Source organism: Lissotriton vulgaris, chromosome 2_1 (genome assembly GCF_964263255.1).
Source record: "Lissotriton vulgaris chromosome 2_1, aLisVul1.2, whole genome shotgun sequence".
NCBI lineage: Eukaryota > Metazoa > Chordata > Amphibia > Caudata > Salamandridae > Lissotriton > Lissotriton vulgaris.
Window position 1 is genome coordinate 799,645,583 of NC_141687.1, and position 27,000 is coordinate 799,672,582.

Genomic DNA, 27,000 nt, shown 5'->3' on the forward strand with positions numbered 1-27,000 from the left:
CGCCAAATTGTCACCAGTCCACATCGGTATCATATGGCTGGTGTTCTTCAGGTTCCAGCAACCCCATTGCTACCAGAGTCCTAGCCCATAAGAATAGGGCTCAGCCTGCGTCCTGGAAGGCATGGCTCCAGTCGGTGCTGGAGTCTGTGTCGGGTGACGCCCTCCGGCTCAGAGTCCGGGACATAAATCAGGATAGCAGAGTCGGTCTGGGGACCAGGGAAGGTCGACATGGCATGGCCGGCACCGATCTGGATCCTGGGGCCTGACTGGCACCAGAGCCACCGGCATGGATCCAGTAGGGGCCCCCTCGCGAACCCACAGCACCGGAAGGCGCACCAGAGAACAGGTCACCCAAATATGGAGGTGCATAGGCTCGCAAAAATTATTTTAATTGGGTGGGGGTAGCTCCAACTCCTGGAGGCACGGAGACAGCCCAGGTGCTGGTCAACCGCAGAGCCAGTCCTCTAGAGTCGACCCTTCCTCATCTTGTCGGCTGAAAGACAGGAGGAAGGAGAAGGCGAAGCAGGGAGTGGAACTCACTCGAATAGCCAGACTACTTGGAGTGCGACGAGGATCTCAGACTCCACGACCGTCCCGGGACCTTCCTCTTGACTAGGATCTGGATTGTTGCAAGTCTAGCCACCAGGAGCTTGAGAGGCTGCTCCATGAAGGCCTTTGAGTGCATGGTGCTGCAATCAGAGCAGGCCTTTGGCTCGTGGTCTCGTTCAAGACACCAAAGGAAAACAAGGTTCGAGTCTGTTCCGAGAGTGGTGACATGTGCCACAGGGGTTGAAGCCGGCTTTCTTAGATGACACCAGGAAGAAATAAATCCTGAAAAAACATCGACCCAGATCTGTGCTGACTGGCGCAGAAAGAAAAGGACTAACGCCAGCATGCTGGGGTGGTGCCTACATAGGCACCAATGGCGATCTAGAACAAGAAACTGACACTAATGAAATTCCAACCTTTCCCCAATACTGATGGCATTACTGTCAAAGGGCCAACCTAAGTGGACTAATTCTTCAGCCTCGCACGAGTTACTGATAAATAAACAGCAGCAATATATTTTTGAAGAGTACAGCCAATAATGCAGGGTGGAACCGGTTGACCTGGAGGCACTGCGACAATGTGAAATCTTTTATAAAGTCATTGAAAACGCATACATTGGAACAGCCTGCTCCTTTGTTGCAGCGGAGGTGCTAAACAATCACCAGTCACTCAGAAGTACTGTGAATTTATGTTCTGCAGGGCTCACTGAGATTATCTCCTTTCACTGCCTTAAGACACCCATCACTTGGCCACCTGATCACACCCAACCCAGAGTGTCTATTAAAGTTTCACAGGTTTCGTACCCCGACCTTGAAAATATCACTGCCCAGACTGCACTATCACCTAGTAGTAGGAGTGCTCATCTATAGACCACCAGGACCTCGCGCAGAGTTCCTTTCCGCCTTCACTTCCTGGATGGAACCTCTAGCTATTGAGGACCCCTTTATGGCATTGGGAGACATAAATTTCCATCTAGACAAGACAGACGAGGCTGATACTCAAGCTCTACTAGCAGAATGTCACAAACTGGGTTTAAACCAGCATATAAAGGCACCAACTCATGATGCTGGACATACCTTGGATGCCATCTTTTCCAACATTAATGAGTTGGAGGTATCCAATATACTGCCTCTCACGTGGACAGATCACCATGCCATTTTGTGTCATATACCGATTAAACGAACCAACCCCTCTAAACAGACCACTTCTCAGAATAAATTTAGAGTATGGAAGGACATCGATTACGAAACCTTCAGGATGTCCTTGTCTAACACTCGCCCGGATATTCAGTCAGACCCTACTGAAGCAGTAGGTCAATTTCTCAATTGGGTAGGCAACGCGGTGGAAACGCATGCTCCACTAAAAACCATATCGAATAATAGGAAAGTGCCTTCAGCACCGTGGTATTCAGAGACCCTCAGAAAGCAAAAACAGACCTGCAGGAACCAGGAAAGAATCTGGCGCAAGACGTACGACAACATAAGCAAAGCCAAGTATAAAGACGAACTAACCATTTATAAAAAAATGATTCAGGAGGAAAAAAAGAACTATTTTGAGCAGCAAATAGACAAATCTAAAAACTCAAGTCGACAATTGTTTGAAGTAGTCAAGACTCTGGCAGGGAAAGTGGTAGACTTGAGCCCTCCCCATTCACAGGAATTCTGCAATAATTTAGCAGGTTTTTTCTTCTCAAAAGTAAACGATATATATTCGGAATTTTCGGTTACTTTACCAAATACCAATACACAACCTAAACAACTAAGAAATAACCCGGACTGCTCATTTACTAGATTTAGGGATGTGACGAACGAGGAGATAAAAGATCTCATGAGACAGGTAAAAACAGGCTCATCTCTAGATCCTTGCCCCCCTAAAATTTTCATTCCAGTAATTGACGTGGTTAGTGAAGTCATTACACCTATTTGCAACGCCATGTTCCAATCCGGGATTTTCCCGGACAAGTTAAAAAACACACTACTGAAACCCCTCCTCAAAAAAACTGGTCTAGACAAAACAACCCTCAAAAACTATAGACCTATCGCCAGCCTGCCTTTCCTGGCCAAAATAGTGGAGAAAGCAATGAACAGCCAACTAGCTGAATATATCGAACAAAACAACCTCCTGGACGAGTCTCAGTTTGGGTTCCGGAAACTCCATGGAACAGAGACTGCTCTCATAAAGGCTGCCGATGACATCAGAACCATCAGGGACCAAGGAGAAACAGCGATACTGGTCCTGCTGGATCTCTCGGCGGCCTTCGACACGGTCAATCATGCTGTCCTGATTGACTGTGTCGAGGAAATGGGCATTAGCTCAAGTGCCAGGGAGCTTCTGGCTTCGTTTCTGTCTAACAGAACGCAAGCAGTGACCCTAGGCGCATTTCAATCTACTGAGCTCGCCCTCCCATGTGGCGTTCCGCAAGGCTCATCCCTAAGTCCGACACTTTTTAACATCTATGTGTCGGACTTAGCGAGGGTAATCAAGAACTACCGGATGAGCCTTACCTCATACGCCGACGACACCCAATTGGTGATCGCAATTAAGAATGATGGTGAGGAGGTAGCCGCCAGGTTCCAAGAAGGCATGCTGGCCATCAAGGAATGGATGTCAGAGAACTGCCTACGTCTTAACTCCGATAAAACTGAGGTAATGATCTTTGGAAAACTATCGCCACAGTGGTCCACCTCTTGGTGGCCGACCCCACTCGGAGCCCCCCCAGAACCTGTGAAAAAGGTCAGGAATCTAGGAATTATATTCAACGACAATCTCAACTTCTCCAGTCATGCCAATCAGGTTGCGTCGTCTGCCTTCTATAAGCTTAAGATTATCAGGAAAATCCTGCCCTATCTTCCTGAGAGTACAAGGAAAACAGTGGTGAGGTCCTTAGTACTCTCATCACTTGACTATTGCAACGGATTATTTGTAAATGCTCAGGCACGGGTGGTGGCCAAATTGCAGCTTATTCAAAATGCTGCCGCAAGGCTGCTAGCTGGCATTCCCAAATTTCAGTCCACCAAGCAAGCGATAAGGAATTACCACTGGTTAACGGTGAGAAATCTCATCAGATTCAAGACCTTGTGTCTCACCTATAAAGCTCTCAAAGGTCATGGACCAGCATTTCTCAAACAGAAACTCTTCTACTATCTACCGAAAAGATCCTTACGATCGGAACAGAGACATCTACTGGGTGTGCCACGTACCAGGACGGTTACATGGGGCGACAGATGTTTCACCAATTCTGCAGCCAGACTTTGGAACACGCTTCCAAAGGAAATAAAATTGGCACCCTCGCTACTCCAATTCAGAAAATTGGTAAAAACCTGGTTATTTGACCAATAAACTGCCCAGGACAACATTTTCTAAGGTAGACACACGCTCAATCAGAGATCGTCAGCTAAGTCATAGCGCCAAGACACCCACGGGTATACGCTGAGCTTTATAAATTTTTAAAATAAATAAAGTAGTATAAATTGAATAGCTAAAACGTAAATATATATATAAAAAAAATTCACTTACTATTTTTTTCTTCTTAGACTTCAATTCTTCCAAAGCTTCATCTGAAACAAATTAAACAAGTTATATATTTTACATTGCAGTCCAATAGTACAGCATCTTTGAGTTAATGAGTAAGATCTTATCTTTGCATGCATGCAGTATGTGTACAGAAGCCAAGAGGCAGCTCAACCCAATATAGGATTAAAGTGAAGGATACAGTCAAAAGGAGACAGAGGTCTATACGGGTTCTGAGTGTAAAGGTGGATCGTTACTTTGTTCTGATGTAGTGTGTGCTTTGACACTTTCTGAAAAATTGATAAGTGTTGGGGAATGAACTTTTATTTAGGCCCCCATCTTCCACCACCTCACACTTCCTGTCCTTTACTTTACTCTTGCAGGTTCGTTTTAATTGCTGCTTTTTCCCTTACGTTTTTCCTATATTTCTCTTCCTTTTCTTGACATTGTCTTGCATGGTGTCCAAGTCAGATTAAGAAAAACACTAGCATCTACTGCCTACAACAATTAGGCATTGCAGGGGTTATTACATTTCTCCATCATGCAAGTACTGTCAGTCCTGGCACTTGAGCCTCTCAGTCAGTGTGGAGTAGGTCATAAAGGTCACCTGGGATTTAGTGTCTGAATGCCTTTACATGTAATAACTTGGGCAGGGTCCACCAATGCAGGGAACTTCACTACCTTAGCTATTATAGCCACAAGGTTCTCCTAATCTTTTAGAAATTAACTTTGCCACAAGCCAATTTCAGAGATATCATGAATATATATAAGTCTTCGATGCCAAATGAATGAAACACCTCGCAAGCAAAGACTTGACACCAGGTAAGGATCAAACATTTTCTAAAGCCCTCCAACCAGAAAGGAAACTTCTAAGCCTGTGAACCTGAGAAGAACACTCAAGCTGAGTAAAGATCCCACACAGAGTAAAGGAGAAAGTGTAATCAGTTTCTAGTTTGCTACCTCCGTATCCCTCCTGCGTTAGCTTCCAGATTCCTTTTGTGGTTGTTTCTTTCTGTCTAGTGTTCTATTCCCTTGGTTTCCCTTTTTTCCTGTTCAACACTCATCCTCTCCAGCTCCGTGCCTTTTGTGGCTGGCTATGTTAGGTCTCCGCCTTGCATTTTCCTGTGTGATTGCCAGGATTCCTGGGCACAGCTGAGAACCTAGGATGCGTTTCTCATCCACTGTGAGCATGGTCTTTGTTACTTTTATAACATTACCATAGGTCTCCGCTCCACAGACCCTGCCTTTGCATGTATATCCTATATGATTCCCAATGTTGAACTAATGTTCTGATTTATTACCTTTGCCTCAAATTGTAAAGCGCTCTGATATCCTTTGGGAACAAGTTCGTGCTATATAAATATTTATATATAAATCTTTATATATAAATAAATAAATAAAGGAGAATCACTAAAGGTTTGCGGATAATCAGGGTGTCACGTGATTTAAGTTGTTCACCATCAATTGACAACAAAAGGGAGCATGGGGGAAGTTTTCTTCAGTGGTTCATGATTTTATGTCAGGACCAGAGGCTCAGATTATACTTTACTCTTACTGTATTTTCTGCTCAGCAGCCTTCTCAACATAACGGATACAAAAGACGACTATTCCAATGAGTCTTTGTACTAGAACAGCAACGATCATAGAGGCAGTCACATATGAACAATAGCAGAGAACAGCACTTCCACTTTCTTCGCGCTTAGTAGCCAGTTAAGTGCCTTTCCTTGCTATTGCTCATTTCTGCAAGCATATGTTCTTCCCTACCTTGTTGGTTTAGCACTTACGTGCTCTCTGCACTATTGCGGGATTCCACGGTCTTGAGACGCGGTTGGTTCTTAAACAGGCCGACCCGCCTCATCCCCCAGAAGTCCTGGAAATTAACAGATGCTGTTAATTAGTTACCATCGAGTTTCGATATGAAAAGTTGAATATCGTCTCACGAATAAAAGCCTTATCTTCTAATAAGACTACAGTTTACATTTCTGCACAAATGCAAAACAGTCTCATATCGCGATAAGCGATTTTCAAGCTGTGCTCGGGGAGACATCTTATACAGGAAAAGCTACCTTTCTACTAGATTCGCCATACTCAACGACCAGAGAATGATGCCTGAGGCACACAACCCAGCTACTCCGTTCACCTAGTAGTGCAAGTTCTTATACCTATTTCTTGACTCTGATAACGAGCCATGTCCGAGCAGAACCTGGCATCCGGAAGAGGGGGCCAAGAAACCCCAGCTGGAGGCACTAAAACGATACCGCAGGTACATCAGGGATGTTGACTCCTGAAGACATCTATCGCCCCAGCTCTGCGGATTGGATACCGGCGCCCTTGGTGGGGTCTTACGTGGCCAGTCGCATAAGAACACCTATGGACCAAGAGGTATGCGTCCGACTGAAGGTAGAGTGCCCTCAGCCCGCCCTGGCAGATAAAGTGGCTCACACGTCACACGCCAAGATTAAAGCCAGAATGGCAACATTTAATACAAAGTTTATCAAAGACCTTAAAAGTAGCCAAGACCGCTCTTGGTGGTCTTGCCAAGATAAAGAGCTGGACGTCCTGGGTCCGCTCATTAAAATTCTGGACATTGCGAAAGACACAAGAGAGACTGGCCACTTGATTGACCTCATGGTATGCTTGGGTTGGGAATCTAAATTGAGTGGGCACTCGCACAGCGTGGATAAACCCAAATTGATGCGGTTGTAATGGATTGTAGCGTGCAATCGGCTAAACACTGTCTGCCGAACAGTGAGAGCACAATGGCTGAGAGGTCCGAAGGTCCCCCTACTCGGAGGGGAACAAACCGATGCACAGCATGTAGACCGTGGTCTTATTCAATAAACATTATTGATCAAAAAAGTCTGATAGTTAGATTTCCAAGTGTTTTATTCTACACGTAGTGAATATTCTTTTCAGTATTTTTGTTCATCAGTATGTTATACACCTAAAGCATGTTACTGGGTGATCCATAATTCAGTCATTATGATCCATGACAAAAATTCCCTGCATTTCGGGCAGACGCCCTTTCTCAAGGGACTGCTTTTGACCAAGGTACAATTGATGATAAGACCCGCAGATTTTTAACACTTTCTAACCCTAGACCTCCGGTTCTTTACATGTTGCCTAAGATGCACAAGCACCCCATCCATCCCCCCTTTCGGCCCATCGTGTCGACAAGAGGGAGCCTGCATGAAAACATCGGCAAATTTTTGGATAAATATTTGCAACCATTTGTCTTAGCCACCAGATCACATGTCAAAGACACAACCGACTTCCTGCTGAAGATTGAATCCATCATGAACAAGCACAAGAATACTCAACTCATCATGTGCACGGTGGATGTCTGTTCACTGTATACCTCCATTCCACACGATGGAGGTATTGAAGCTATTGAACACGTCTTATCCTCTTCCGACCTAGATGCCGATTTCAAACTATTTCTAATGCAACTGACTATTTTTACACTGTATCACAGTTATTTCTCTATCAAAGACAAGTGGATGCTCCAACTCAATGGCACTGCCATGGGAAATTCGGCAGCTCCCTGCTACGCCAACATTTATATGAAGCAATTTGAGGAATCTTATATCATGACTCAAAGCAGCTGGCAAAAACATGGACGTCTTTACCTACGCTTCATCGACGACATTTTCCTCCTATGGGAGGGCAACACTGACACTTTGAATGCCTTTTTGGAAACATGGAATCAGTTCAATCAAAGAATCCAATTTACATGGGAACACAATGAAAATCTCATACATTATCTAGATGTGGAAATTCACAGGAGTCAAGGCAACTGGTACACCACTGTGTATCGCAAACCCACAGATAGAAACTCAACCCTTCACTACAACAGCTTTCACCGTTCTGGCCTCAAGAATAATTTACCCTACGCACAACTGTTACGGATCAAACGAATAGTTTCTGATGAGAATGAATGCAAAATACAGATGAAATACACATTGGACAGACTCAAAGCACGAGGATATCCCACACCTATTTTGGACCTTGCCATGGCAAGAACCGACAAGAAAAGTAGGCTCGCCTTGTTGCAACCCAAGCACAAAGAACAATCAGAACGCATTGTGGTTGTATCCAAATATTCCAAAACGTCCAACCACTTCCAAGCCATCATTCGCAAACACTGGTCCATTCTCACCCTTGAACCTGATTTTAAGGGTTTGTTCAACCAACCACCCATTTTCGCATTCACAAGAGGCAGAAATTTGAAGGAAATTCTATCCAAACCAAATCTTGATGACACAACCAGGATCTACAAAGGATTGAGACCTTGCTACAACTGTTCGAATTGCAACAATTGCATCTCTGGTAATGTCATCTGCCATCCGATGAAAGGGCACCCTATCAAATTGAAAGTAAACGCCACCTGCAACTCGACTAATGTCATATACCTTTTGAAGTGTCCATGTGGAAAATGCTATGTGGGTCATACAGAACGAAAAATCCGCACACGGATTTTAGAACACAAAAGCAATATACGTACCAACAATCTCAAATCCACAGTTGCTTCCCACTTTGCTGAATCCAGACATACAGTTGCCCAACAAAAATTTTTGATCTTGGAACAAGTACCAATTACCCACAACAACAAGAACACTTTACTCAAACGTGAGAACTTCTGGATCCGTTTTCTTTCCACGATGGTGCCAAACGGGCTGAACGACTGAATTGAATTTTTGTGCTACTTATAATTCATTATGAACTTTATGTCCGTCTCTGTTGATTGCACCAAATGCTTTATTGCACTTATCTTTGTTATTATTTGTCCCTTCACCCGTTCCAACATGGCGACCAACTCCCTTCTCCCGGGGTCCTTTGTCACTGTTTACTAACTTCACGTTTCGTGTCCTTTCTTTATGTCTGGCATACTAGTTATACACACGTTTGAACCTCCTTCATTGGTATCATCACACCGCTGTTACGCCGCGAGGCACTTCACTAACTCCCTCATGTAAGTTCGCTTTAGCGCCGCTGAGCATGTTGATGTTTGTTCTGACCCGACCCCGGGTCTAACAACGCTTGAGTCGTTTTGCTTAACTATTTGCCATTACTTTTGTTTCTTGCTTGCGTGCACCTCTCTGGTTACCTACATTTTACTTGGAATTCTCTGGTTGATTTTTTGTCACGTTTTATTTTAACAATCGCCACTTGCTGTCTAGCCACCTTAAATCCGGCTTAAACATGCTGTCATTCGGTCGAATATTGAATTGCCTTCATATTATTGATTTTGGTCACATTTGTTTCTTTTTGTAGAGCATTTCCCTTGAGAAAGGGCGTCTGCCCGAAATGCAGGGAATTTTTGTCATGGATCATAATGACTGAATTATGGATCACCCAGTAACATGCTTTAGGTGTATAACATACTGATGAACAAAAATACTGAAAAGAATATTCACTACGTGTAGAATAAAACACTTGGAAATCTAACTATCAGACTTTTTTGATCAATAATGTTTATTGAATAAGACCACGGTCTACATGCTGTGCATCGGTTTGTTCCCCTCCGAGTAGGGGGACCTTCGGACCTCTCAGCCATTATGCTTGGGTTGGGCCCAGAAAGCCCTTGGCTTCATTGGAATAGCAAATTGTGTGCTATCAACAGAGCATAGGATGCTGGTTTCCAGTCCAGGGAGGACCTGGCTTGGCAGTTCGGGCAGGACTGTTCCCTTGGGGCACAGGGTAAAGACTGATTTGCATATGGCTGGGTTCAAACTGGAATGGCATGGTGAGCAAAAAAAACTATGGATTTAGGCCCAGATCTCTGTACTGGGGTGAATGTATGACATTGTTCTGCAGTCTGTCCATCACCTGTTTTTGCAATCAACAGAGTATAGGCATTCCCTGTTGATTAAGATTGAGCCCAGACTTAGAGAACCACGGAGGATGGCCCGGTGGCAAAAGGGGGGCTCTTCGGAGAACCTTTCATAAAAGAACTATGCCAGTTCATTAACACTTTCTCCTCTAGATAAGGCACAGCAGTCTTTCAAGAAAGTTTTCATTCAACACATTTTTGGGGGGGGGACGGAAGAGAAACGGGGCTTCAATTCCAACCCCCACATACTCCAGACTAAACCTTTCATGCAGTGCTAGAACCAGAAAAAGTTTGGGGGCTTCTACCCCTCGAGAGGCCACTGCAAGGGACATGGCGGAAAGGGCGGCTTCCGCAGAGCCAGCAACGCACCAGGTCGTGTCACCGGTAAGGAATACCCTTTCTTTCCTAACAGAGTGGGGGGTGGACCTCAGTGGTTCAGACACTGGTGGGCAGCGGTTACACGGGATACTTGAGAACTACAGACGGTCACCGGGTTTCACATAGAATTCCACAGTACACCGCATCAACTGCCCCAGCCACAACCCCTAGTCTTCTCGCAGAAAGGAGCACAGGTGGTATACAGGAAGGTAGTAGACTTCCTCCAAAAAGGGGCCATCGTACCCGTGTATCTTCATCCCAGAGGCTTCATCAGCAATCCTCTTCCTGGACGAAAAAAAAGACAAAGGGTTCGGCCAGTGATCTCAATTGATGGGTTGTTTACCGCCACTTCAAAATGGAGTATATACACCTTCTCAGAGATGACTTACTACCGGGCAGCTGGATGGTACGGCTAGACTTAAGACTCATACCAGATCTGTCTGAAAAGTTTCTGCGCTGACGGTACCAATATTTCCCCCCACAGACACTTTCTTCAATTTCAGTGGAACGGTCTCTTTTACGAGTTCACCTGTCTACCATTCGGTCAGTCCTCAGCACCCTAGTGGTTTACTAAGATGTTGAGACCAGTCATTGAATGGCTCAGAGCACGGGGTGTAAGTCTCAGTCTACGACCTCCTTCAGATGCATCAAGAAAAGGAGGTGTTATGGACCCCAATTCAAATGACTCCAGCCCTTTTGCAAGACCTAGGGTTCACCTTGAAAAACCTGAAATCCGTCTACACACTGGCACAATGCAGGATGTTAATAGGGTTCGAAGTGGACACCGTGCAGCAATGCCAGCGATTACCACAGCAAAAAATAGCCTGATGCGCAGGGAACTGCGCCATACGTTTTTGAAGGAAACATTTTCCCTGCAGCACTTGACTTGGATTGTCAAGCGATTTTCCACAACCTTCTTCATTAATGGGCTCTACAACACCTGAAAACGCAGCATCTACATCGGGGTCGGACGTATACCCAACAGATTGTCCTCTCTCCTGAGGTTCGCTCAAAACTGCTTTGGTGGCTACAGCACATAAAAGCTTGGAACGGGAGAGGCATATTAGTCTCGGCTCCGGAACTAGTGTTCGAGTCGCATGCCAGTCGCCTCGACTGGGGCAGAGAGCACAAGATGTCTCTCCATATCAATTGTTTGGAGCTCCTGGTGGGGTCCTACGCGATTCGGAGTTTGGAGGCCAACAAAGTATCCTGCTCCATCTTACTGAAGATGGACAATAGCTCCGCAGTGAGATATATCAATCGTCTGGGGGGCACAATATCCAAGGTTCTGACGGATGTAGCCAAAGATTTTTGGAATTACTGCCTCAGTCACAACCTGTCCGTCACAGCTGAATATCTTCCCGGGAGTCTCAATCAAACGCAGGACTGGCACTCCAGACACCTGCAGAACTTCAGTGTCAGGAAGTTGGATCCCTTGATCTTTTAGAGCCTTAAGGCACATTGGGGTTTCTTTCAGGTGGACCTCTATGCCTCACGTCTCAATTACCAACTACCTTGTTTCTTCAAAAGGAGACCAGATCTGCTCGCAGAAGTTACGGACGCATTCCTGCAAGACTGGACTCAGTTTTAAGGGTATGCAGTTCCCCCTTCTCCATGATACCCAGGCTACCGGCATTAATCAGGAGGCAGAAAGCAGAATTGATCTTGGTGAAGCGTTCTGGAAGTCTCAATTTAATTTCCAGTTCTGCTGGAACTTTCCACGGATTTTCCAATCCAACTACCGTAGTCTCCGCATCTGTTGAACAAGCAGCAAATTGCACCCTTTAGTTCAAGAGAGGACACTCACTCATGGCCCGGAGGATTACAGAGGTTGTTGAGAAATCCCAGGCCTTTTGGCAGGTGCTAGCTCTCTAATCAGAAAGGAATGGGCAGACTCTACAGTCAAACGTTATACATCGGCATGGCGAAGGTGGTAACGTTGGTGTCTGCGACGGGGGTTGGATACCATGGGATCGGATATAGTTAACATAGTGAATTACTTATCAGAACTGGTATAAGGGCCTAGCCGACCGGTCAGTTAACGCCAGGCGTTCTACAATCCAGGCAGGGCATGTTCTCCTTCATTAGGTCGCAGTGGGCGAACATCTCCTGGTTTGTCGATTGATGAGGGGTATTCGGTTGTCTTTACCCCCCCCCCCCCCATGTTCAAAACATTCTTCTTTATGGGACGTTGACATTGTCCTCAGGCTCCTTCAATCATGGCAGGATAACCACTATCTTTCGCGAAAGGAGCTAACAGGAAAAATAGCCATGCTTCCGTGCATGATCTCTTGTAAACGGGTATCAGATGTACGAGTGCTGGAAATCTCTTCTTGTAGCTTTACGTTGGAAGAGGTATCTTTTACGATTGCCCTCCAGACCGTATCCAATACCAGGGTAGTTTATTATCCGGCGTTCCTGGATCACCCAAAGTTGTGTGTGGTATGTTGTCTAAGGGGGTATGATTCAATGGCTGAAGAGTGTTGTTGCCCTGACACCTTGCAACTTTTCCTGTCAATAAAGAAAACTTTCAAACAGGTCTCGTCCACTACAATCGTCCGAAGGGCGAGATGGACACTGCAGGAAGCAGGGGAGGATACCTCAGTCTTTGGAGCACACTCCACCAGGGGTGCCATGCCTTCGAAAGCTTTTTCACTAGGGAGTCATCTAGAGGACATCCTTCGAGCAGCGGATTGGTGCTCTCACTCCACTTTTAAGGCTTTTTATTTCAAGCCCATCTTGAACAAGGCCTCCCTAGTGGCCGATAATATTTGAACTAGCATAATCTGCGGCTCTAGTCTGGAGAGTACAAAATTTCCTAGCAATCGTGAAGGAAAGTTTCAATTCTATTAAGGATGTGGAGGCGAGGATTTTCACCCACCTCCAGTTGGTCACTTGTTTGTACCCTCCCTGGACATACATGCATTTGGCTGCTTGATTAGTAGAATTGCTTTTCGAAAGCTGATCATGTTTCTGACTGTCATTTATCGGGGTTCATTGATGCATCTAGGAGTTGCTTGCTGGGTTTGTTCAAAACACTTTTCACTAAAGAATTTTGTTGTCTTATAAGAAATGTGATTTGATGTTTTATTTGATGTTAGTTTTACCTGATAAGGGTTCCCTTTGTTCTTCGCAGGGTTGCAGCAGAAGCAAGACTATTAAACGGAAAGTGGGATAACATCTTTCGCCCGAAGAAAGAGGAAGTCCTGTTCCTTGCTATTGTTATACGAGACTGCCTTTACTGTTGTTGCTGTTTCTAGTACAAAGGCTCATGGGATTTGTAGTCTTTTGTATCGTTATGTTGATAAGGCTGCTGAGCGGAAAATAAAGGAAGAGTAAAGCATAATCCTCTCGTCTGTGTCCTTAATAGAATTGAAACTTTCATTCACGATAGCTATGATATTTGATATGGTCATGTATACATTTATGTTGATCATCTTGAATCAATGTCCATGTAAATGGCGGCAGACCATAATAACAAAAAAGTAATCTGTAGCAGAAGAGACAGCTAGAAGAACTAGGATACAAAATGTTAATTCTTAAATATGCTCTAGTCCCATATAAAAAAATAAAAAACAGAAGCAGCACCCAACTTCCTCAGTCTCTAGTCCAATTTGCAGATCTGCACAGTCTACTACACAACCATATTTTACCTTACACTATACAGAACAGGATTAGTATGGTGCAAGTGAAAGCCACTACTACAGGACAGGTCACAGCACATTTCTAGCCCAGACAAACTGAACGCCACAAATATCCATTCTAACATACAAAAGAAAGAGGAATAAAGAGATAATAACACATAGGCATCAAAGTTCAGCCAATGTATTTTAAAAAAAGACGGCATAGAAACAAATAAAAATCTTACAGGCAACAAACAGAGCAGTGAAACAAATATTCCAAAACCAGCAATGGGGAACAGCTATCAGCTTGGACATGTATCGACCTATAGAGCAACATAGGGTAATCTTACCCTTGTCACGCAGAAAACTTGACAGGGCACAGTCACACTGAAACAGTAGATTGCACAAACAGAATGTCACAGGTTAATCTCTCCAGACAAACCGACGACCAAAAACTGGCAAAATTCACTTAAGAGTACAATTCATCAGGCAGCAGCACATCACTGAAAAACAAATGACTGCATCAAAACCAATCTGCATCATTTCCGTCCACTCTGGGTATAGAAATCAATTGAAATGAACTACATACTGTTGTGTACATCTTCTTGCCCGCCCTGCATATAAACATTCACTGAAATTCTCAACGTTTCTTAGCATAAAACAAATACATAGTCGTTTCTCTAATTAGCCCAGGGAAAAGAAACATTGCAATATGCAACATATTAGATAATTCCCCACCCTAACAGCATTGGGGCACAGCAGAATACAAATTACCTGGATCCCCGTTCATCCTACAGAAGGACACCAACCTAAGCAAACAGAACACATTAATACACCAGGTTCCCCAAATATTCAAGCTTAGGACACAACCAAAAAAGCAACAGTTATATTAAATTTTTAGCCCAGACAGTACTCTATTGTTAATGCTAAAATTCAACCAGTACATTGATGGTGTTAGATCGCCTCTTTCAATAACTAACACAAATCAAAGGCTCAAACAGTAGAAACACTGTTCAATGTATAAAAGCTAAGTGGAGCTAGGAAGAAAATGTATCCCTGTCATGTTCCTCTTGAGAGGTCCGCTATCTGAGCATACCACACAAATACAGATTCTTCCCATGGGACAAATGTTGTACATTAAGTAATCTTGCACACTTCACCAGAACTCATGGGGAAAAGTACATTTTGCATCATTTGCCTTAAGTGTGCCATTGTAGCAGTTTGAGCGTCCCTTTTTAAAAAGAATTTTTTTACCCATCTTACTTAAAAATGATCAGGTATAGTAATATCTATTAAGACAACTGCTACATTTATGCGAAGGATATTCATTCTCTGGTATGAAATCATTGTTCTGTACTACCTAGGTTTTACAGCACATTAACAAGTCTTAAGGAAAGCAAATGCTGAGACCAAACAGTACAGTATGAATCCTGGAGAGACATGATATAATTCACACTCTAGATTGGCAAGTCGAGTGATGATTGCTTTCTGCCACATTTTAGGTACTACACTGAATAGAAGGCTTAACATTCAAAAGATAAACTACAGAGGTATGCAACATATCATGCATCTATGACAATTCCATCTCTGATGGTATCCTTGAAGCTTCATGTACAATGAGGCAGCGTGCTAATAATGGAAATCACTCAACCGAATGGAACCATGGAGTGAACTCTTGGGTCTGTGGTAAAGAGGGGTCTTCGGATAAGTAATCCAGTATCTAACAGAAGAATAGATCATACTGACTATTCCTCACCCCATGAACCTCCCCAGGCGCCAGACTGGTGTCATAAAAGCAGGAATAGCTCTCTTGCGCTGGTAGGTGACATTATGGGACCAATTCCATGTGATTACCTTCCTGGATAATCGGTCAGCCATATATGGTGCCACCAGAGCACTGTGAAGTCAACTCCGGTTCTTTTTTCCATGCCTTTGAAGGTGCAGGCTAGTTTGTCAAAAATGACATAAGCAGTGATGAGAAACTAACTAGGGTTGTATGAACAAATGCCACTCTGTATAACGGGAAGGCAGGCAGGTTGGTAGAAATCTGCAAATAGATTATCCACCAGAAACCGTGTTACAAAAAGTTAAGTAACATCCTTCAGGTGGCTATTTCAATCTGCAGATTCCTCACTTCATGAATCAACATGGAAGCAATAAACCACCACGAGGAGTTCCTCAAGAATCCGCCATGCTACACTGACTCGCTTGGGCAACTGGAGATGCCAGCCAGTGGTGTAGACACTAATATTAGACTAGGACCAGAAAAAGACCCTCGTAACAGGCTCACACTTCGGCAGGTGGGGACACCCTGCCAGCGGCTGGACTGGATGCACTCTGATAAGTTGCCACTGGCACCACAAAGTGGCCAATAAAGAAACACTTAAGTATCCGCCACATTATTATGTAAATAAAATACAGATAGCAACTTTTGTTACTTTATATGATACAGCCGGAACATAATCAACAGTCCCTTAAAGGGATCAACATATATAGAGCTCCCAGCCAAAGACTGCTGAAACAATGCCATACTCAAAATTGAGAAGTGGGTGAAGAACCCCCACCATCCTTACAGTGAACACAGAAGAAACAGGAAGATGCAGGTAGCAGCACCAACACACTGACTAAGCCCATACTGCTGATGTAAGAAAGACAAAACTAAATGTACCTTCTTATATATTTTTATTTTTCACACTACCACTTCATACATCAACAAGTTAAAGGGGCAACACCCTCTTTACTGCTTCTTCTATTTTAAGCAAGCAAGGATTGTGAAATACATTTCTTTTTATTCAAACATGTCAAACATTTGCCTATGAGCTTTTGTTGTACCAGGGTTCTGACTTGGCCATACATTGACTTCAAGAAACTAACAGGAGGAGGGAGGGAGAGGAAGAAGTGGATTCTGTCGAAGAAGTGGATTCTGTCTCCCCTAGCAATTTATTCAAACACAAAGGAATCTACTTCGGTAGTGGTGGTGATCCCTACAATGGTGGGGAGCACACAGTGTTGTTTTAAATACCCCTCACACACCAACAGGCCCCTTGGTGTCATGCTTCATCATCGGGGTCTTCGCACCCCTCTACGGGATGCAGCGTGCTACGACTCACTGCTACGTAGGAGCACTGAAGGTGGACTATGTGTTGATGTGTGTGAAGGTAATAAAGTGTGAGTGGTGAGGTGGTGGAAGGTGATGGTTAAAATATACCTAGCTCGTAGGAGAAAAAATAATAAAAATGTTATTAAGCCCTCGGCTGGTATCGTTAAAGAAGTGCAGGGTGAGGTTGATTTGTTACTAGTTAGGGTACGTCAACCTCGAAAGTGCGTCGACATGTTTTGGAGTGTGAAAACTCCTTCAGGACGAGGATATGCACGGTTATCCCCACCTTACTCACATGGGTAATGTAGATGTCAAAGTGTGCTCTACAAAAATTGAAAAGGTGAAATGTACCTAATCGTGTTTTTTAGATAAGTAAAGTCTGTTGCGCCCAATTGGCGTTAATGGTACAGAACCTGTGAATGAACAAAAACATCATGAAGTATAACATCACCGTATGCCATTTGAGAAAAATCTATGTTAATACATAGGAGGGTGATGAAGAACCTAAAATGAGGTTTAAGAACCCTGTAAAAGAAAAGAGACACACATACACATAGACAAGGACACACATTGATTGAATATAGTCGCCATAGGATCCCTGGGATGGAATATTGGAAGGAAAACACATATTTTGCATATATACAGTGCTTACTTATGGACAAAGGCTAACTGGCCTCATGAGCCCAAGCGTAGTATTGGGGGTCTTTTTTCTTCCTGCTCAATGTAGCAACCTAAAGGATGTCAAAAAACAGCTAGGTTTTAGGGTCTTAGATGCTGTTTTTTAGGATAGCAGAGAGAAGTAGATGCCTCTATAACCCAAAGACAAACTCACGGTTACTGCATAGCCTGGTAGGCTGTCATCCCCTTAACATGGCTCCGACGAAGTGTCGAGTCGTTTTAACCTCATATCTTATAGTGCCAGAAATCGCCTTAATTGCTGCTCAATTGGAAGCGGAATATGCCCAAAGAAGGACTTAGTCCATAGGAATCAAGTCCGGTCCTGCGCACGTGTGGAGGGTGTGTCGCTTTTGACCACGCATGCGCGGAAAGGTAGCGTCTCCGTTTAGCGATCCCATTGAAGGTGCGCATGCGCGCGAGGTAACACTAGTTTACCGCGCATGCGCGGAATGGAATGCAGAGATTGGATCGGACATCGGGCATATTCGGGGGTTGGTGGGGTTTTTTGTTGGCAGTTTCACAATCCTCATCATGCTGGATATCTTTTAAGGGAAGATAAAGTTATTAATTGGCTTCAATAGGTTACACAAAATTCGAAGTCAATGCCTAGAACCCGGATTATCTGGGGGACAGATCGAGTTAATCAGCTGGAGTTCATCATCGCAGTTGGCTCCAAGGGATGGAGTCATTTAGTCCGGTAGTGTCAGTGCCCAGACGAAACACCCACCTCTGCTCCTTTTCAAATAAACCAACTTCAGATGGCAGCTGTTCAATCACAGTCCAGTGTAGTTCATTTACACAATGCTGTGCCTCCAAGAAATGTGCTGCCATCTTTGTAGTCGATTTTTTACATCTAACATTGCTTTTATGCTTGTTTATCCTAGTCTTTACAGCTCATGTGGTCATACCCACGTACTCCTTGTTGCATGGGCACGTGATGAGGTAGACCACGTTCCTGCTGTTGCAGTTAGTTAACATTCGTTGTTCCCATTTGGTGCCATTCTGAAAGGTGAGGGTCAGACTCTTCTCGGTCAGATGGCAACTGTTGCAGTTTCCACATGGATGGTGTCCATGTAACCCTTGTAGTCTTGTTTGTCGAATTACAGTGGTTGGGGGTCTAGTGTGCACAAGAAAGTCTTTTAGATTTTTTCCTCTCCTGTGCGCAAATAGAGGCTTTTCTAACTCAAGGGTGCCACTCGTCAGAATACGCCAGTGTTTATTCACCATTTTGGAGACCTGGTTCGAGATAGAACTGTATGTTGTAACAGACTGTTCTGTTGGTTTTGTTTTCTCTCGGAGTTCTATCTTCCAGAAGAGCTTCACGGTTGTTATTCCGGGCCCTTTTCATTGCCTTCTTTATAACTCTATCCGGATTTCGCCTCTGTTTCAGTTTCTCACTCAGGTCTTGGCCTTGGGATTTGTACTTTACTACGTCGCTACAATTGCGGCGTAGGAACTGCCCGTATGGTAAATTTTCTCTTAGGTGATGTGGATGGAAACTGTCGAACCTGAGAAGGCAGTTCCTCGCTGTGGGTTTGAAATCAGTCTCTGTTTTCAGAAACCCTGCCTCATGGTAGATGTTCAAATCCAGAAACACCATTGATTCATTAGACATTTGGTGGGTGAATTTCAGAAAGGCGTTGTGTGTTCAGCCAAATCATGAAATCTGCAATAGATTGGCCGTCCCCATCCCAGATGACAAGGACGTCATCAATGTAACGTCGCCAGGTGCAAATTTTGCCTCTGAAGGGATTGTTGGGATGGAGAATCTTGGATGCTTCTAAATGATGTACGTACAGCCCCGCCAGGCTCGGCGCGAAAGTACTACTCATGCTGGATCCATGACGTTGCAGATACAGGGTGCCCTCATATTCAAAGAAGACAAAGACCGTTTTACGGCAGAGAGGGTGTACCCCTACACAAAAGCTGACTATGTGGCTAATGGAAACATAAGCGACACTGATAGTGTGAACTCAGATGGTAGCTCTGCCAGCACCAACTCAGGTGGTTTCCAACAAAGAAAACAACAAAGGGGAGGCTACCGCCAGCAGAGAACCCAATTCCCACGCCAGAGAGGCTGGAGAGGCTTCCAAGGGCCACCACAATTTAATCCTTACCAAGGCCCATACCAATTTCCTCAGTATCAATACGGCCCACCACCAATCGGACCAATGTACCCACAATGGGGGCCAGACCATACTGCCACACCTCAAAACCATCAGCCTTTTTTATCGTGGGGCCCAGGACCCCGCAGAGGCAGGAACAAGAAGGGGAACAATGTCACCTGGCAACCGGTGGACGAAGCAGACCCCAGGGTCCACACCAGGAGCATGACAGAGAACCAAGCTTCAACAAGCAAGAGGGGAACCTAGTCATTAACATATCTCCCTGGCCCTTAACAGACCTACAGAACCAGGTACTTAATAAAGGCCTAGGGTATGTTCCCACAAACAAACCGGACACGTTCCGCTTACACAAAGAGATCCAAGACTTTGTGAGAACTATCAAGTTAAAAGCATTTTTTAAGAACCAAGAACCCACCCACGATCCTTCGGACACGGGTTTAAGGCCTACGTCAACTTTCACACCTTTGGACAACCAACTTCCTGTTGAAGTCCTGGCATTTGAGAAGGCCATTATGCTTGAACCTAGCAAAGTAAACCTCAACCAGAACGTGTTCCAGAATATGAGCAAACAGGAGAACGAAGCGATAAGAGAACTCTCGCAGAACAAACAACTCACTATAAAACCCGCAGACAAAGGCGGGGCAGTGGTGATCCAAACGACGACTGCATACGATCAAGAATGTAGGAGACTCCGCTCAGATAGGAGAAACTACCAGATTCTCTTAGAGGACCCCACAGAATCCATACGTATACAGATAGGGGCAATGATTGAGGAAGCCTTGGCCCACAACTGGCTTACAAAGAAGGAGTCAGAATTTCTGATACAAAAAAAAACCCATACACCTTACTTCTATAAAATACCAAAGGTCCATAAAAACCTACAAAATCCACCTGGCCGTCCAATTGTGTCCGTCATTTCATCTATACTAGAACCATTATCCAAATTTGCCGATGCTTTTTTGAGACCTCTGGTACAGGCCACAGATACATACCTGAGGGACACCAAAGCAGTCCTTCAGCTACTAAAAACTCAACCATTTGACCCAAACTCGCAGATGTTGCCGAGTCTTGACGTAGAAAGCCTCTACACCAGCCTTCCACATGATGAAACCCTCCTAATCATTGAGGAGGTGCTCCATTCCAACCAATGGAAATACCAAACCCCGCGAGGAGTAGTAATGGAGTGCATTTCCATAGCACTAACCAAGAACTTCTTTGAATATGAGGGTACCCTGTATCTGCAACGTCATGGAGCCAGCTTGGGTAGTACTTTCGCGCCGAGCCTGGCGGGGCTGTACGTACACCATTTAGAAGCATCCAAGATTCTCCATCCCAACAATCCCTTCAGAGGCAAAATTCGCACCTGGTGACGTTACATCGATGACGTCCTTGCCATCTGGGATGGGGACGGCCAATCTATTGCAGATTTCATGATTTGGCTGAACACACAAAACGCCTTTCTGAAATTCACCTACCAAATGTCTAATGAATCAATGTTGTTTCTGGATTTGAACATCTACCATGAGGCAGGGTTTCTGAAAACAGAGACTCATTTCAAACCCACAGCGAGGAACTGCCTTCTCACGTTCAACAGTTTCCATCCACGTCACCTAAGAGAAAATTTACCATACGGGCAGTTCCTACGCCTACGCCGCAATTGTAGCGACGTAGTAAAGTACAAATCCCAAGCCCAAGACCTGAGTGAGAAACTGAAACAGAGGCGATATCCGGATAGAGTTATAAAGAAGGCAATGAAAAGGGCCCGGAATAACAACCGTGAAGCTCTTCTGGAAGATAGAACTCCGAGAGAAAACTAAACCAACAGAACAGTCTGTGTTACAACATAGTTATATCTCGAACCAGGTCTCCAAGATGGTGAATAAACACGGGCGTATTCGGACGAGTGGCGCCCTTGAGTTAGAAAAGCCTCTATTTGCGCACAGGAGAGGAAAAAATCTAAAAGACATTCTTGTGCACACTAGACCCCCGACCACTGTAATTCGACAAACAAGACTACAAGGGTTACATGGACACCATCCATGTGGAAACTGCAACAGTTGCCATCTGACCGTGAAGAGTCTGACCCTCACCTTTCAGAATGGCACCAAATGGGAACGACGAACGTTCACTAACTGCAACAGCAGGAACGTGGTCTACCTCATCACGTGCCCATGCAACAAAGAGTAAGTGGGTATGACCACACGAGCTGTAAAGACTAGGATAAACGAGCATAAAAGCAATGTTAGATGTAATAAATCGACTACAAAGATGGCAGCACATTTCTTGGAGGCACAGCATTGTGTAAATTAACTACACTGGACTGTGATTGAACAGCTGCCATCTGAAGTTGGTTTATTTGAAAAGGAGCAGAGGTGGGTGTTTCGTCTGGGCACTGACACTACCGGACTAAATGACTCCATCCCTTGGAGCCAACTGCGATGATTAACTCCAGCTGATTAACTCGATCTGTCCCCCAGATAATCCGGGTTCTAGGCATGGACTTCGAATTTTGTGTAACCTATTGAAGCCAATTAATAACTTTATCCTCCCCGGATTAAATGCCAACTGCGATGATTAACCCTAGCTGATTAACTCTATCTGTCCCCCAGATAACCCGGGGTTTAGGCATTGACTTCAAATTTTGTGTAACCTATTGAAGCCAATTAATAACTTTATCTTCCCTTAAAAGATATCCAGCATGATTAGGATTGTCAAACTGCCGACAAAAAACCCCACCAACCCCCGAATATGCCCGATGTCCGATCCAATCTCGGCATTCCATTCCGCGCATGCGCGGAAAACTAGTGTTACCCCGCGCGCATGCGCACCTTCAATGGCATCGCTAAACGGAGACGCTACCTTTCCGCGCATGCGCGGTCAAAAGCGACACACCCTCCACACGCGCGCAGGAACGGACTTGATTCCTATGGACTAAGTCCTTCTTTGGGCATATTCCGCTTCCAATTGAGCAGCAATTAAGGCGATTTCTGGCACTATATAAGATACGAGGTTAGAACGACTCGACACTTCGTCGGAGCCGCGTTGAGGGGATGACAGCCTACCAGGCTATGCAGTAACCGTGAGTTTGTCCTTGGGGTATAGAGGCATCTACTTCTCTCTGCTCTCTTAAAAAACAGCATCTTCGATCCTAAAACCTAGCTGTTTGACATCCTTTAGGTTGCTACATTGAGCAGGAAGAAAAAAGACCCCCAATACTCATGAGGCCAGTTAGCCTTTGTCCATAAGTAAGCACTGTATATATGCAAAATATGTGTTTTCCTTCCAATATTCCATCCCAGGGATCCTATGACTACTATATTGAATCAATGTGTGTCCTTGTCTATGTGTATGTGTATGTCTCTTTTCTTTTACAGGGTTCTTGAACCTCATTTTAGGTTCATCACCCTCCTATGTATTAACATAGATTTTTCTCAAATGTCATACTGTGATGTTATACTTCATGATGTTTTTGTTCATTCACAGGTTCTGTACCATTAACGCCAATTGGGCGCAACAGACTTTACTTATCTAAAAAACACGATTAGGTGCATTTCACCTTTTCAATTTTTGTAGAGCACACTTGGACATCTACATTACCCATGTGAGTAAGGTGGGGATAACCGTGCATATCCTCGTCCTGAAGGAGTTTTCACACTCCAAAACATGTCGACGCACTTTCGAGGTTAACGTACCCTAACTAGTAACAAATCAACCTCACCCTGCACTTTAACGATACCAGCCGAGGGCTTAATAAAATTTGTATTACTTTTTCTCCTACGAGCCAGGTATCTTTTAACCATCACCTTCCACCACCTCACCACTCACACTTTATTACCTTCACACACATCAACACATAGTCCACCTTCAGTGCTCCTACATAGCCGTGAGTCGTAGCACGACGCATCCCGTAGAGGGGTGCGAAGACCCCGATGATGAAGCATGACACCAAGGGGCCTGTGAGGCGTATTTAAAACAACTCTGTGTGCTCCACACCATTGTAGGGATCACCACCACTACCAAAGTGGATTCCATACATTGACTTCACCATGGTCATTTAGGAGGACCCAGCGGCACATGTCAAGGAAAAGTAATTGCCATGAGTGAATTATACATCTTACCCTATACTATACATGGCAAAGCTAGATCGTCAGATTGAGAACTATGTGTTGCATTACTTCCTTATCCGATGTAAATAACAAAGTCGGAGTCTCTGTGGCACCCCAGCCTCATCAGAGGGAGGCTAAGCAAATTCTGGGGATTTATTGGATGTTGGGGAGTGAATACATTATGTGCTCTACCTTTGTTCTGTGATTATTTAGCAGGTACATTTTTCAGCCTGTCCCTCACAGTAGACTTGCAGGACCCCTTGCAGAGTCACAGACCCTGGATCTTCAAATCAACGGCTTTGCTGGAAGCAGCTTTCAGGGTAGATATAGCTACAGCCATTGAGGAGTACTTGATACTAATGTGAGATTGGTACACTTATCAAACTGTTTGGAAGGGGTTTAAGTTTCACATTTGGGACAGTCTAGTGATCTCCAAACACACAGTGGTTCTTGAGGCCCGGTAAACTCAATTGCAGATCCTTGAGACACAGTAGGCATCTGCCCAGCTCTGCCACTACTCTGCCCTTAGCACTCCTCCACGTACTGCGACAGATGAATTGTTAACTGTTTAAGGAATTGTCAGACAGCAAGGATGCTTACCTTTGGGAACATTCCCGGAATCACCCATATGAGGGGGAGCGACCTAGCTTGGGTGTTGATGGGAGGACAGCAAAGGACAGTGGTCCAATTATTGAGATTACAAGACAAAAGTCCCACCTACCTTGCAGAACCTACATGATTATTACTGTTTACCGTATGTCTCCTGACTGCTTCCCCACCAGGAACATCTCAGGCCTCAAGAAATGTACTTGCCCATTTGCTATGCAAGTCAGATTTTAACAGGGCAAGCTATTTTTAAGGGCTACTGGCCTGGTCTGGCAAGAAAGCTCAGAGCCGGTGTTCGTTCATTCAGAAAGTGACTGAACAATAAAGATGCCTTTAAATCTTTTTACCTTGTCACATTTGGTGTACGTTCAAAGACATGTCAAATGTCCGCTTATGCCTAGTTACAAATTGCTACCCATTTTATCCTGGAGATTGGTGTTTACAAAATCTCTAACTTTGCAGGCAGAAAAAGAAAATTAAACTGAACGGTCTGACAATCATGTTGGTTCAAATGAAGGCTTTAGGATGTCAGTTTTTTTCTAATACATTTAAGTAGCTTGTGAATGAGCTGAACACAAATTTCAAAATATATTTCAGTAGTTCAGGAAGCACTATCAATTATGAATTGCGATAGAAATAAAGATTTTATTAGGATCAAAAACAATCAGAACACTTACTTTAAGTGCAAATGATAAGTATTTGCTGAGCCCCGAATTTCACATGGTTAGTAAACTAAGTAGTTTTATCAATAAAACTGCAGGTCAATGGGAAAGTTTGTGTCCATTTCAATGGAAATGTGTTGTCTATAAACGAGAGTGCGCTACCAGATCCATCATGCTGTAGTAATGGATTTATCAAAAGTGAGTTATTAAACATGAACAGAGACATTCCTACCCCTGACCGGATGACAAAGCTGTAAGCAAACTAAGAGGGTAGTCAGGGAGTCAGGTGTACACTACATATGGGCTAGACTTTTTTTTTATAACTGGAGCAAATGCTTAGTCTATTTAATCAAACAAAAGAGATCTGGTACAGCAGACATGCTGAACTCCCATATTTGAAAGTGCTCTCGTGATAATGAAAAAAGATGGCTGGGAAATAAAACAATTGCCTAGGATCACAAACTTTGAGACCAGTTGAGCATATAATAGTGAAGTTAAATATCTTTCCACTAACGGGGGGAGACCTGCAGGGACACTCAGAGTTTCAGCTTGCATGGTGAAAAGACTCAGTTGGGTATCTGGGTATTTTGGTGCACAGTGAACAAGGGGCAGTTGTCAGGCAATAATGGACCACTGCTAGACAAGTTGACAATACAAATAGAGAGGTGGATCGCTTTATTGTGGGTTGATTGGCGTTTACCCAAATGCTGATCCTTCCCAAATTACTTTAACATTTTAGAACTATCCCCATACCTCCAACAGTCACTTTTATAAGAGGGTACAGGCCTTAATTATTAGATTGGTCTGGGGTGGGTCTCAGACTAACAAGGGGGACTTGCAGTGCCAGACCCAGAGCAATAGTTCTTGGCAGCTCAGGAGCACTATGAGATCCAGTGTGTGAATTTGCAATGTGGGGCATTCCATTTTTCTATTGAAAGCCAACAGTTGACTGTGGGAACACTTAATACAGTATTGGCTACAACACTCGTGTGACCACACAATGTCATTGAAGATGTTCACTGCACACACTGGGCATTTATTACTTTAGCAAGATGTGCACAGGACAATCCATTGTGAGATGGTTCTCTTCTGCACAGCTTTCCATTTCTTAGCTCCAACTTAGCCCTCAAAGAGATGATCGTACACCCGGAACTCTAGTGGGCCAGGGTAGAATGTCGATGCTCTTTTTGGGTTCAGACAGTGGAGTCTCTCTTCTTGGACGAATGAGTTGGGGCATAGAAAGTAGGCAGGGTAGTGTTCTGGACTACATGGAATGGAGTCACAACCCTTGGAAGAAAGTAGGTATTCGTCCGGAGGACCAGCTTGTCTGGGTAAAAGGTGGTATAAGGAATTTGCGCAGAGAGCTTGCAGTTCAATAACCCTCCTGGTTAATGTTATAGCCACTAAAAAGGCAGTTTTGCGGTTCAATAACCTAAGAAGACAATTGTGTAGAGGCTCACACGGTGCACACATGAGAAAGGTGATGAGCAGCTTGAGGTCCCACTAAGGCATGAAGAAGGACGTAGGTGGTAACATATGTTCCAGGCCTTTAAGAAACCTAGCCAACAGAGGTGACTTAGAGAGAAGGTTGGTTTGGCAACCGTAAGAATGCGGAGATGGCAGACAAGTAACCTTAACTGTGTATAAAGAAGAGTCCTGCTGGGACAAACAATGCAAATAACAGAACTGGGTAAAGAGGTGCAGATCGGGGAGGTCTACTTTGTGGGGAGCACACCATGACACAAGTTTCGACCAATGGCAGGCATACTGCGGCTTGGTGGAGGGATGCCCGGCTGCCAGAACATTACAGACTTGGGGAGGAAGGTCAA

The 27,000-nt window shown here is 44.3% G+C and overlaps 1 protein-coding gene across 2 annotated transcripts in view; it reads right to left on the reverse strand.

Annotated features, from left to right (window-relative positions):
* Positions 1 to 27,000, reverse strand: part of LNPK (lunapark, ER junction formation factor) — a 646,398-nt gene that overhangs the window by 341,006 nt on the left and 278,392 nt on the right. For both annotated transcript variants that reach the window (XM_086956173.1, XM_086956174.1), the window contains exon 6: positions 4,066 to 4,106. In XM_086956173.1, the coding sequence (XP_086812299.1) occupies positions 4,066 to 4,106 (41 nt within the window). The remainder of the gene's footprint in view (positions 1 to 4,065; positions 4,107 to 27,000) is intronic.